This window comes from Odontesthes bonariensis, chromosome 8 (genome assembly GCF_027942865.1).
Source record: "Odontesthes bonariensis isolate fOdoBon6 chromosome 8, fOdoBon6.hap1, whole genome shotgun sequence".
Lineage (NCBI taxonomy): Eukaryota > Metazoa > Chordata > Actinopteri > Atheriniformes > Atherinopsidae > Odontesthes > Odontesthes bonariensis.
In genome coordinates this window covers 14412188-14425739 of record NC_134513.1, presented here as the reverse complement: position 1 = coordinate 14425739, position 13552 = coordinate 14412188, and the positions used below count along the sequence as shown (strand labels likewise).

Genomic DNA, 13552 nt, shown 5'->3' with positions numbered 1-13552 from the left:
ACTGGATGCACGCCTAACTCACAACTGCACACCAAACGCACAGCTCCATATTCTCCCCTGTCATCAGGTGGAGGTCACAAGGCTGCAGGCCACGCCCACACAGGTGTGCTCTGGCTGGGTCCCATTCAGGTCATCTGTCATCGCGCTGCCTTGCCCCGGCCGGTGCAGGAACTCAAAACCAAACATAGTTTCATGTGTCAGTCATCTTTATTCAAGTAAGGAGCAAAGAGATACATTCGGAAAAAGAAACACCGTGGCAGTTTACGGCCCGCTGATGGAACTTCAGGATGTGCCACGTCATTCACATCGTCAGATTTTGATTTATTAAAAAAAAGTATATATGCAAGTTATGTACAAAAACAAATTAAATCACGGATAAACAGTTGTATGGAAATGCTTTCATGAAACATGTCTGATTATATATCTGCTTGAAGTCTATCAATCACCTGTTTCACCTGAAACTCATAACCTATTAACTACCTAAAGTTTGGCAACTGAATCTCTCAAAATCCTCATGTCGCTGACTAAACCTCCCATTCCCACAAATTAACCACAGATTGGACCACAAAATATAAACAGGCAATAAATACAATTTATAAACAAAATAAATAAAAAATGTGTCATAGCTTGAGAAATTGAATAAGATTCAGTGTTGAATCATCTCACTGAGAGGATCACAATAAGGGAGCATTATGAGGCCTTTAAGTACGGAATGACACGAGTGCCAGAAAAAAAAAAATAAACCTCTAAAAGCAGGAGAAAGCAAATGAGGAAATACAAACAGCAATCAATGAATAAATGTGGAAATAAAAGATAAATATGAAAAAGTAAAATTATTTAAAATTTTTCAATTAATTTGCATTTGTAGATATTGCTCAATTACTTTTTTTTTTTTTTTTTAAATCATTTTCCTATGTCAAGAAGCAGATAATTTATGTCAAACACTGAGTGGCTAAAAGCCAAGTTTACGGGTTACAGCAAAGAAAAAATTGATCAATTTAAATCAAAGAAAAAAAACGTACTTCAAATAATACTTTAAAATAAATCAAATATCTTTATACGATTCTTTTGTATGTTTTTTTCAAAATATTCTAAAATGTCTGTGGATTTCATTATCTTTATCCATCTATTCTTTTTTTGGCACTCAGATCATTCCATACCTTATTAGGCAAAAACAACAAGAAAAAAAAAAAAAATTTTGAGAATTCTTGACAAAAAAAAAAAAAAAAAAAAAAAAAAAAAAAAGTCATAATGTTGAAAATCTCCCATATTCAAGATAAAAATTTAATTCAGAAAAAGTGTCCTTTTTACACCTTAAGTGTTAATGTGCAACATTTAGGGTCATCTGTGGACAGAAACCTTCTTAATAACATGGCTACATTTTCATTAGTGTACAATTACATTAAATTAGGATTTGTTGAGTTTTCATTACCCTGGAATGTGTCATTTTTGCTGCGACTTCCATTTCCTCCCCCGTGTTGCCACAGTAACCCAGAGGAGATAAACCAAACACTGAACACAGAGCAGCCCTTTTATAGCCGTCAATTGGTGGAGCTAAATGCCTTGACATCCTACACACTTGACTTTTCAATGACCCTTAAATCAGCATATTTCAACACACGAGCAGAAATGCTAGCTATGTTCAACAACAGTGTAGATTGTATATGAAAAATATATCAATGCATTTTGGAGTTTAAATAAAAGGTGAGTGACGTGCAAAAGATGTTGCATATGTTCAAGAAGTTCTGCTACGTTTTCATGTTCAAACTAAATCTTACAAAGTTGGCGTTTTAACAGGCTTTGATGATGCGCTCCCTGAGAAAAACCGAGCAGGCACAAGCAGGAAAACTCTGACGTCACCTGCCAGCCAACGCTAATTGTGGGCGGATGTTTCATATCAATGTTTTTTTTTTTTTTTTTTTTTTGCGATCAAAATCCGGCGATGTATCGATGTGGATTTTGGATGTTTCAAAGCATTTTCCTCAATACTGTCACGATACAACTTCAACGTCCCGTTTACATTTTCCAATTCTAGTGCAACCCAACCTTAAAATATTTGGATTTTTCTTAAAAGCGTCCTGTCGCAGAGAACTCAGACTTTCATTATTAACCCCACCGTCAACACATTTCGACTGTAAAGCAGCTGGATATAGAACGCTTGCATGTGGCTACAAATAACAAAAATGTATACATTACTGGTCATTCCTCTAACTGAAATTACACCTCAATTAAAAAAATGACTTTGACGTTATATTAAACAGTAAAACCTCAAAGAGCTCTTTTACATTTATTTATATACCGTATACTTTACCCTCCCTTGCTCCTTTTTGGGAATATGTTACATCATAAATGACTTTCCTTAGAGCAACATCCTCAGAGTGGAGAAGGATGAACCATCGCAGTCTTTGTCATGATGACCCAGATCACCGAGACCTTTGCTTTGACATAAGAATGCACGTCTTAGCAAGTCTGTTTTTCTTATTTAATCTTGGTCTTAAAGAGAGTTTTAGGTGCCGTGTGTGTGGAAGGTGGATGGCAGATGGACGAGTTGGAGGTCGGGTCACCTGGGTTTACACCACCACCCAGCTCGGTCTCAGCGGACCGCCTGAATACTGCAGATGGACCGGTCCGACATCGTCCGGCTCCTCCTCCCCCTCTGAGGCCTCCTCTGTATCCGTCTCGACCGCCAACAGGACCTGAGAGAGGATGCTTCGTGAGTAAATCGGTATTTTCGATGAAGTAGCGCACAAATGACTACAACGGCTAACTAACTTTCACAAATATTTCACATTTACGGCTTCATAAACTTCCATATGGGTCTCTACAGTTGAGACATGAGCCAAAATGGACTAATTTAAAGCAGAATGTGGACATTTAGAGAAAATGTTTTGGTCATTGCGTCATGGTCATTCTGATGAGGAGAGCTGAGGCTCGAAACATCACTGTGAGGTAGTAATATAATAAATATTTTTTTTAACTAGCTTGTTTGTAGCACAGCAGAGCGGGAGCAGGAGTGACCTGTGAGGGACGCACCTGCCTCACAGTTCCATCTGGACACATTCAGAGTGGCAAAAACATTCAACATGGCTGCCGCTGCCAGTTGCGGGGAATAGCAAGTATAAGCGGATATATTAAATTAGAAAGGTTTCTGGACTCGAGAGAAATCTTAGCGACCTACCAAAGAATCAGTGCACCACGAACAAGAAATTGGGCTTGCTAATGTTTCAGGTGATGAATTAGTAAGGAGCCCATTAGATATTTTGGTTGTTTACAGAATAGTTCCCTTTTATAATGAAACTAGCAGGTGTTTTTAAGCCAGCATTACATTACATTACGGTAATTTTGCAGACGCTTTTATCCAAAGCGACTTACAATAAGTGTGTTCCACATCGGTAGGCAAAAGAACTTCAGGTAACAAGAAATCATAAGTGCATTTCCTTCCTAAACCAAACGGCTAAGAGCATAACTAGTGCTAGAGTAAGTGCGGTAAGTTAGGTACCTAGACAAATGGGAAGACAATTTAGAAAACAAATAAGTGCGTAAGGAGCTAGGACGAAACAGGCGATGTCCTAAGAGGGCGGATCAGGGTAGCACGTGGGAGAGAGTCATCTGTATTGTTTGTCCATTTTTTATAAATTTTTTAAACAAAAATCTAACATGCCAGACACTAAGTGTTGGGACAGTTGACAGCACAGCAGCTGTTTTTTGCAACAGTCCGCAGCCGTCAAGTCAGGTGTTCTTCAGCCACTCGTGCTGCAACACCTTGGATGACGCCACGCGCGTTCCCTTTGTCCTTTAGACTTTCCAAACCGAGTCCATCTTCGTCTCAAGGCTACCAGATTATGCTTTAAATACCCATAAAGAGAAATCCTCAACTATCCATGTTGAGTATCCACGTTTTACTAGTGTGATGGTCAGCATATCACAAGGAACAAGGATTAAGGTCAGTAGCTGTGGCCCAATACGACTGAACCTTTGTAGTTCAGGATTCCCAGAAGATTTTAATAACAAACAAGAACCTGATCATTAACCCCCCCCCCCCCCCATCTTGATGTTAGTGGCAGAGAAAATAACAGTGACCACAACAACAGGCTTGTGGCTGTAGATGTGGCCCCCACCCCCGCTAAGGCCTCATCTGAGTCAATGGTCCTCTATCCGCAGTCCTCCTCCACTCTCCGCTCCTCTTTCCATAACATCAGTGCTTGGAAACTCATCCTAAATGTCACTTTTATTCCTGGGATGAAGGCTTGATTTATAACTGCCTGGCAGAGGACCAGAAGGAGGAAAGGAGGGAGGCGCAGAGGCCAATCTAATTGCACGCAAAGGGTCACAAACCGCGCCGTCATTCGGAGACAATTCCGAGTTCAGTTCAGTCTTTTCTGAGAGAAAAGAAATGGAATGACATCGGCTTTTGTGTGGAAGCAGCTAATATACAGATTTTTTCCCCCTTTTTAATTACTAAAAGAGGCCTTTTATAAGAGCAGGCCCCATCAGAATCCAACCCAAAACACATTTTCATTTGGATATTCTATCAGTCAAGTCGTGTCTGCTGAGAGCACAATGTTAGTTATGTTTCCAGCTCTATGTGAAAACTCGCACTTCCCAGAGCATAGCAATGCAGCCCTGCCAACAACACACAAAAAAAAAAAAAACACTATCCAACAGGAAAAGAACAAAAACTGAACTCAGAAAGAATGACAAAAATCTCCCAACACCAGAGTAGCAGGAGTGGCGGTCCGACTGTGTTTCTTGGATGTGGGTTTGCTCTTCTCTAGAAGTGTAGAGGAAGAAAATCTTTATAAAGTGTGTGTGTGTGTGTGTGTGCACTGTGTTCTTCCCCTAAAACATCTGTGCTGCTGACGCCCAGTGTGGCCATGTCTGCAGACATTTTGACGCAGTCTAGACTCGATTGCAAGTCTTGAAAAGAGAAAATATTTCAAACCCGACGACTGCAAAACATCAGATCAGCTGTTCTTACCCGCGATTCCTCGCCGTCGGCCTTCTTTAACGTGCCGTCACAGGAGTCGTCCAGGCTGTTCATCGTCTTGTACTTCCTCATCATCAGGCTGTCCACCACCCAGAACATGATGGACTGCGGGAAGAAAAAAAACAAAAACAACACGGTCTGGGGCCATTCACAGCAGATGCTCGGATAAAACGCTTCTGCGTTAAAAACTGAAACTTACGTTCACTATGAAGGGCACGATGAGCATGACCAGCGCCAGCTCCAGCTGAGGGTTGGCGATGTAACCGAGCAACACTTCCTGCAGCTGGAACAGAAGAAGAAAGCCGACATCAGAAAACAAAGCAACATGAATCTACAACACTATTGCTCCGAGCTAAAACATTTAATTTGATTTCACTCTGCATTGAGCCTTGATCTCTTTCATCTCTCGAGTGCTTCAAGCGACTAAGATCAGGGTTCAAATCTTGGCAACATTTCAGATTTTCCCAAGTAAAACCATGGCAAACTTCAGTTTCAGTTCCCAGTTGAACTGAATTGAGGTGTGGTTGTTTTCGGATGAAAAATGTGGACAATCACAGCCAAACTTACCAAAGCCAACTTTTCCTTTTCTTTCTTTTTTTTTTTTTTAAGAACTAAAAGCAGGGGCTTACTACAAATATTCCAACAGTATGCGGCTGACAACAAGCTCCCAGAGAATAAAGCAGGTCATGGATTAGGGTCGCTGGCGTCGAAACGTCCGCCTGTTCCTGCATTTAAAGGCTTCTAAACTAATTTGAGAGTTCAAGTCTTCAGCCGTCCTTTTCCATTTTTTCAGTACCATACAAGTAGTGCACAATAAGCTGTAAAGTCTTCTTACTTTGGACCATCCGGGAACAAGCAGCACCAGGCTGATAACACCTTTTTCCAGCACCATGATGAGCAGGTAGATGCCACACTGACCCAGCCAGGCTGCTGCCTGGGGAGGGTCACCTGGTGGAGCGAGGAGAAGGAGAAATAGGGCTGAGCAACTAGCTTATTCGCATTTCACTTCAAAACTCTTTTAAACATACTTCCATTGTAAAAGAGAAACATTGTACATTCAATTTCGCTGTTTTTAAAAAAAAACAAAAAACTTTTTGCTCCACTTTTTAGAGAATCCAGCAAAATACAAGATTAGAAAAGTCAACGTTCTGCGTCTTGGAGCTTCGTGTACAGGATAAAACATTTCTTCAGCTGCTCGTCGCGTCTGTCGCACAGGTGTCTCACCACAACAGACACAACAGAGGGCAGGTCTGTCATTAAGACAGGAAGAAGGAAACAAGATTAGCAGCTAGTCTGAGAGAAATAGGGAGGGGGGGGACAAAGGAACAAACAAGCCACTGATCATAATTTTAAGCTACCCCTGTGTGCGAGTTCACCTGACACATTTCCTATCAGTACGTAGATGTTTAAAGAATTCCAAGGAGAAACTGGAGAGCCTTTTCCGCGAAAGGAAAGAACGCAATGGGATAATAAAAACAACAGTGCAAACTTTTTTAATACAGAGGAAATAAAGTGTAATCATTGATGAGGAGTTAAAGTGAGGCCACTGGGGATGGTTTCCAGACTCTGCTGCAGCAGGAGACGCTGGCTCTCCTCCCTGTCGGACACTGGAGGATCTATACCGCCCTCTGGTGGTAGAAACCAGAACTATACCCCCACTTTTATTTTATTTTTTTCTATTCACAAATGCAGCTCATCAGGGATTTCATGTTTTAGAAAGAAAAATTATACATATATATTATATCAAGGAGACAGGAAAAGCAAGTGATTTTTTTGCTCACCGTATTCTCCAAACATGAGCAGGATCCACTGCTTGTACTCCACCAGTTTGGACACCAACTTCACAGCAAACCAGATGACAAGCATCCCCAGTGTGGCATCCAGGAGGAAATTCATCAGATACCTTCGGCAAAGTGGGAAATCGGATCATTCTTAAGACATCCCTGTCGGATGCATCTCATCCCATCATGACACATATATGCTGATGAACAACTCACAGAGAGCAGGGGTCCTCTTTGGTGAGTGTGGATAGGAAGACGTTAGCAAAATGGATGAACAGAGCACCGATGGCCTGTTTGGATGTGTCAAAAAACCTGGGAAAGACACAATTTGTTACAAACATCTTCTCTGCTATTGACGTTTTGACTCAGTTGTGTTGCATGTCTGAAAAATGTCCTTTTTGCACGACTTCATGTCAAGAAATCCCAGTCTGAGCAGATTGTTTTTTCTTTTAAATACATTTGGCTGTGGGAATGTTCGGGTGTGGGACAGGATGGGCGAGTTGGAAAGAAAAGAACGTTTTTCTCACCAGATCCTCCACGGTCGCCTGATTCCTGCAGGCTCCCGGAACCTCTTCACTGCAAACAAACAAAAAAGGAAAAGTTGGACCAATCAATCAAGGACAGCACTTCGCAGAGCAAAAACAATGCCAAGAAAGAGTTTCTTTTGACCTCCACGTGGAAGCTTTCTGCACAGCAACAGCGGAGAGAGGTCAAATGCAATGCAGACGCATCATCCTGGTTTCATTCTGCCACATTTCGCTTCTCCCCGCCAGACTCAACGTGAACAGGAGCCCACTGTTCCTCTATCTTGCCATCTTGCAAGGTCAGAGAATGTGACTTGGCATGTGAAAACAGGATGAGACCTCCTGCAGATGTGTTTTGAGCACGCACAGTACACATTCCTTCCATCTCTTGTTTTGTGGGGTTGTGCGAGCTTGATAAGCAAGATTCACCGTTTTCTGATACGTTCAAGCTACAGTTACCTTTTCCAACTGTAAAAGATAAATATTAACCCCTAACCCTCAATAACAGAGATGATCAGCAGATGCGAGCCTAGATTGCTGAAAAAAAACAACAGGGAACTTGCAATACACTCAAAGTGGATATTTCATCAAAGGGAGGAAACACTAACAACATGCAGAAACATTTGCACACACAGCATGCAATAACTATTAATGAATGCCTGCTATCAGTAACGGTTAACGTTAAATGAATGCCTTCTCATGTATTACATTTAGATGAGACGAGTCTGACAAGCCCAGAGCCAGAGGCTGGCCTCCAGCTTCTCCTTTCACCGAAAAGGGAAGAGTAAAATGACCCAGCTCAGGATAGACGAATGTCACAGAGCAGTGACTAAGTTTGTGGTAAAAAGCTTGCACCCATTTGCCACAGGAGATGCGCCAGAATTTCGGTAGGTGAATGTGTTCAATTGTATGCCAAGTCAGAGAATGTCAAAGTTGCATGTTTTCCTCTAAGTTAACCAGATGTTTCACCCAGTCATTCATTCCCATTATTTATTTTCTAGGGAGATGACAAAGATTCTCAACCCTAAGTATAATTTATGTTGTATTTTGTTCATTTCTACCTAAGAATATTTATTTTATTATTATTAAAATTTTACATTTATTTTTTTCTGGGGAACCCCTGGCACCCTCGTTAAACAGAATCGAAAATGGAATTGGAATCGTAAAAATCTTATCAATTCCCATCCCTAACTGACACCATATCATATCAGAGAAAATGTGTCAACGGTAGCTCTGAAAGTTGGCCCAAAATAACCATTTCTCTTGAAACGGCAGCAGCCATAAAGTTTACTGACTTGGAAGAACCTGAAGTTCCTGAAGCTGTTTTTAAGAACAACAATAACTAGGCGTTTTGAACTATTTCTTTTCACAAAAGTGTCCACGGAAATAAGAGGGTTATCTTGATTGAACAGCCCTCCTTAGGTCATGCAACGGCATGTTCAGGACTCCACTTGTTCATTTCCCCCTCCAGCCTCCACTCAGCTTCAGGCCATGGAGCGCTTCACCGAAATCCTGCTTTAAAATGTCTTGAAACAACTTCAATTCATCTGCAATTGTTGATGGGGATTCATCATTGCCTCAGTGTTTCAAAGGAGCCCGCGTCCCGAAGTACAAGAGCAGCCGCAAACCATGAGTCTCCCTTCACCGTGCTTCAGACCTGCGATATCGTTTTGGCGTTGACGGAGAGTTCCTTTTTTTTTTTTAATAATATATATATATATATATATATATATATATCTTTCCTCTGACTTTTGCGACAATATATGCGGTCTTCAAAGCTTGTAGGTCCTGTTCATGCTGTCCGATTAAAACCATTTCAATTCTAGTGTCTTCCAACTGGACACATGAATAAATACTCAAGCATTTTGTAGGCATTGAGCAGCCTTGCGCACCTCTGCATTATGCTTCTTCAGTACTGTGAAGGTTATCAGGATTTAAACACTGTTCATGTCGACCAAAGTTAGTTTGTCCACAACTGTGACAGGGTTGAGGTTCAGACAAAATTTTGGGAGTGAGCACGACAGAAAATCTGGCATTTCAAATGTTTCCTTGCTGCAGAATGGAAAGATGCGGCCTTCCTCCAAATTATGTGAGGACAGGCTTAATGGCGGGTCGGGGGAAGGAAACTCCCCAAAATAGCTTTGAGGAAGACAGATAAGTGGAGGTCAGCTGTGACTTGGCATAACACCGCCGTGATAACAGTTAAAGAGCTCTTAATGCTCCGCTGCACATAAATGATGCAGTGTGAATATGTTCACAGATACCTGCGCTTTGACCAGGAATGACACTCACAGGCACTCTGGGAACTGGCGAGGGGGAGGAAAAAAGAAAGGAGGGAGCGGGGGCTATTGATTCCTCCTCTAATAAGTAACAGGGTGGAGGTTAGAGCTCATTGATCTCATCCCCTTTTAGAAGTCTGGCCTAATTTTGCAGCACTTCACTGCTCCGAGGATTCATCTGCAATGAGCCAGGCAGCGTGATTAGACGATGAAATCATCATCACTTCATTGACCTTCTAAACTGTGCACTGATTAGATAATCATTGCATTATCCAACCAGCGCTTCTTTGAGAGCAAAGTTCAATTCACGCATGACCCACGAGCATGTGTGCCGTCTGCGGGGCTGTTTGGCAAAAAGAATGGAAAAAAACAAAAACAAAGGTAGACTGGGAAAATAAACAAAAAAAAAAAAAGAAGCCGTTAAGTCACGCAAACGGGAAAAATTGATCATACATTAAAACAACCGATTCCTGCTAAGTTCCTAAATGACCCAAAAAAATGAAAAAAAAGAACTTATTAAGAGTGTTACATCCCGACTTTCGGCTGCTGAAATATATAAAACATTGCCTGTGGTGCCGAAGGTGGCGAGATGCTCAGCATTCTCCGTGTCAGCTGCCACAGAATAACAAGTAGCTATTGTTTGGGCTGAGTTTATCACGCCATGGTTCACTGGGAGGATCATGATAAGGTGCTAAAGCAGACCCAATGTTATTTTGAGGATCAGGGACTAATAATCATCTGGTGATCTGAATGGCCCTCCCAACTATGGTTGAAAGACGAGTTTACTAGTATTCCTTCGTCACCCAAAAAGAGACAAGGCACCTAACCCCTGCTAAATGGACTGGGATTTAGCCCAAGTGCCTCGAAATCAATAAGTCCCTAAACAACAGACATATACTAATGAATATTAGGTTTCAACTAGCGTTAGGCTACATCAACAACTAAATGGCAGGCATTTTGGCTGTTGCTCAGCAACAAAAATTGTAGTTCTAAACCTAAAAACCAACTAATATGCAGGGTTGATACCTGCCAAGATAAATAAAACAAAAAAAAAAAAAAAAAAAAAAAACTTCCCAAATAACACACATTTTGAGACATACTTTGGGCACTTAGTTTCTGCACTGCTGAGTTCTGAGGGCCACGCGTGACTCCAAAGATCACGCGCACGGGCCCATTTTGGGTTCAGACAAGTGTCGTTTGGGGTCCAAAGGTTAATAGGCCGGCATGTCGAGTTAGGAGAAACGCTGTAAGATGTGTGTTATAGCCATGAATGGTGCATCTGTGGCCGAGTTTAGGCAGCCCCCCCTCAGAGAGTCAACGATGGCAGGAGGGCCAAATGAGTGCCACAACAGAACAGACAAACTGGGCCACGTTTGGCCAAGCAAGCTGTTGAATTTAAATGTTTGGGTGTTTGTGGACAATTCTGCATGGTTTGCATTTAATTCTGTTCAATATCCTTTTTTTAAAGAATGAATAAATAAATAAATAAGGTTAAACTGCACGTCGGAACTCTGTGGGCGAGGAGCTCAAAAAGCTGGTGCGGTGCTAATGAGGCTGTGCGAAAAACAAACGTCAACAAAACGCCACGTGGAGCTATTTAAAGCCAGGTTTGCTCTATTAAAAAAAAAAAAAGGAAAAGAAGAAGACGGTGTATGGAAGATGTTTCCAGAGTTGGTGACAGAGGCGATACTCACACATCAGCGTACTGAAGGCGACGATAGCCAGAAGTCCCTGTATCAAAACACCGAACCTGTCCGTCAGAGCTCCGTTATCACAGCCGTGAGGACTCGCTTTGTTAATGTCAGACATGTTAATGACTTCCAAGGGACCGTTGTCCAAGAAGCGTTTCACCAAGAAGACACCACCGTACCCGTACATGTCCATACTGTCACGATAAAACAAACAAACAACCGTTTAAGACAAAAGGAGAACTTCCACGGTGGGAGGAAAAAGAGGGGGATTCGCCTCTTTGTTCTCGAGGAACACAAACGGCCGTTTAAAAAAAATAAAGAAGAAGAAGAAAAGAATTTCCGGTGTCGATTTAAGGCAAAGTTTTTCTTCGGTCTTTCCAGTGGCTACATCTCGTGATGCTAAAGCAAACAAGAGAATCGATTATCTGACTCGCATCCACGCTCATTATAAGGAAAACAGGATCCGTGAAGTAGTCGAAAAAAAGTCTTACTTCCGGTAAGTACACTTTGGTAAAAGATAAAGGTTTGGCTTGGCAAAAAACACAAAGGTAAGCTACTAACCTTTTTTTACAACCTGCCAGATATGTTTAACGTGACCCAATATGTGATTTATATCATTTCAATTAATCCATTTGGGATTCATTGGAGTTTTTTTTTTACTTTAATCTTTAGCCTACTGAAGATTTATTTTATATATAATAATTTGAAGACTTTTTAAAGAGTGAAACTAAATGAGAAAAGATAAGAAAAGATTTTTTTTTTTAAAGTAAAATTATTTTAACTACCTGAGCAGGTAGAAAATGATCGGTGAAAAATGTTTTAGACTAATTTTTTAAAATCACACTTTTTCTCTAAGTAGGCTAGTGCATGCTAAGAGAATCAGGTTTAGTCTTCGTCGTAAAAAATATGTTATTGTAGGCTATGATTGGCTAAAGAGGGGTCCGAGCAAAAGACTGCATGTTATCTAAGCTCTAAAGTCTGTAGCATCGATTACATTTCAATTTACACGGCAACAATCGCAAGGCTCAACATTTGGCGCATAAAGGTAAAACACCACTTTTTGGGATTTTAGATCAGACCTCCGAGTGAAAACCTTTATGGTACACTTTATTTATGTGTAGCTTCAATTCAAATGTGTTTTTTTTTCACCAACATGAAAAGAAAATCCCCAATTAACCCATCTGAATGTTTGGTAGTAGGCTACTCCTTTTTTTCTTTAATTTAACTTAAGCTATTCATTCGCAAATAGCCTACCTGTTAATACTGTAGGCTACAACACGATATTTTTGTGAAACCCTCTTCTTTTAAAATCATTTCCAAAAGTATGTCTTTGGAACCGAACCCCCCTGCACTAGTGCTGTTCCTTGCGTCACGTCGTCCACCGGCACATTATTTTGAAGGGCAGCCCCTTCGAACTTCCGGTTTGCGTTTTTGTGACATTGACGCAAGTCTGGGTGGCTCTTCCAGCAAAATAATTCCCTGAATGTGCGCGAGGCCGCCCAGGGGCTGCTCAAGAGGGTTGTAGGTGATGCGCGCGACAGGCTCGCGAGGCAAATCGCTGCCTCACGTGAGGATGAAACCGCCGAAGTGTCTACGTTCACGGTTCTTCTTGTAAAACTCAGTGAGGACAAATGAAAGACTGCGGTGATAACTAGAGGGAAACTATGAGAAAAAGATGTGAAACAGCCAGAATGAGACAAGTATGAGACTGGATAACCTATATGAGACATAATGCATTCAGTAAGATGTAAAAACGACAAGGATTTTAACTTAAAATGACGTGTAAAACAAACGGAGACGAATAGAAATGAGGCGCTACGTCACAAAATAACACAGAGAGATGTGAAATAACGAGAGGGAGACCAAAAAAAAAAAACAGACAGGACACAAGATGCCCTAAGAGAGACAAAACGGGTGTAAAAAACGATGCAAAAAAAACAGAAGGAGAAAGACAAAGAGTGACACAAAATGAAAAAAAAAACAGCTTGTCACAGAAAACACAGACACATACACACACACACACACACACAGAATGAGACTTTGTGCCACCAGATGACACAAAGAGATGCCAAAATGAGACCAAACAACGTGAACATGCCAACAAAACCGTCAACTATGACACAGTCTATCACGGTCCTTCTTGTAAAACTCAGTTAGGAAAAAAAGTAGAGATTGCGGTGATATATTATTAAACATAGCTATGGGATTCCAAAAGTAAATATGGAGGCTTAACTGAACCAACGTACACGGGCCTGGATGTCAGGGGTCAAAAAATGTGTAGTTGTTTTAG

General features: G+C 41.2%; 1 protein-coding gene across 1 annotated transcript; it reads right to left on the bottom strand.

The window, feature by feature from the left end:
• Positions 1-119: 119 nt before the first annotated feature.
• Positions 120-11710, bottom strand: tmem110l (transmembrane protein 110, like). Its single transcript, XM_075472531.1, has 8 exons — positions 11266-11710; positions 7296-7344; positions 6985-7080; positions 6769-6890; positions 5823-5935; positions 5187-5270; positions 4979-5092; positions 120-2696 (listed from the first exon to the last, which is right to left on the bottom strand). The coding sequence occupies exons 1-8, from the start codon at positions 11453-11455 to the stop codon at positions 2571-2573; spliced, it is 894 nt and encodes a 297-aa protein (XP_075328646.1). The 5' UTR covers positions 11456-11710; the 3' UTR covers positions 120-2570.
• Between the last annotated feature and the right edge of the window lie 1842 nt (positions 11711-13552).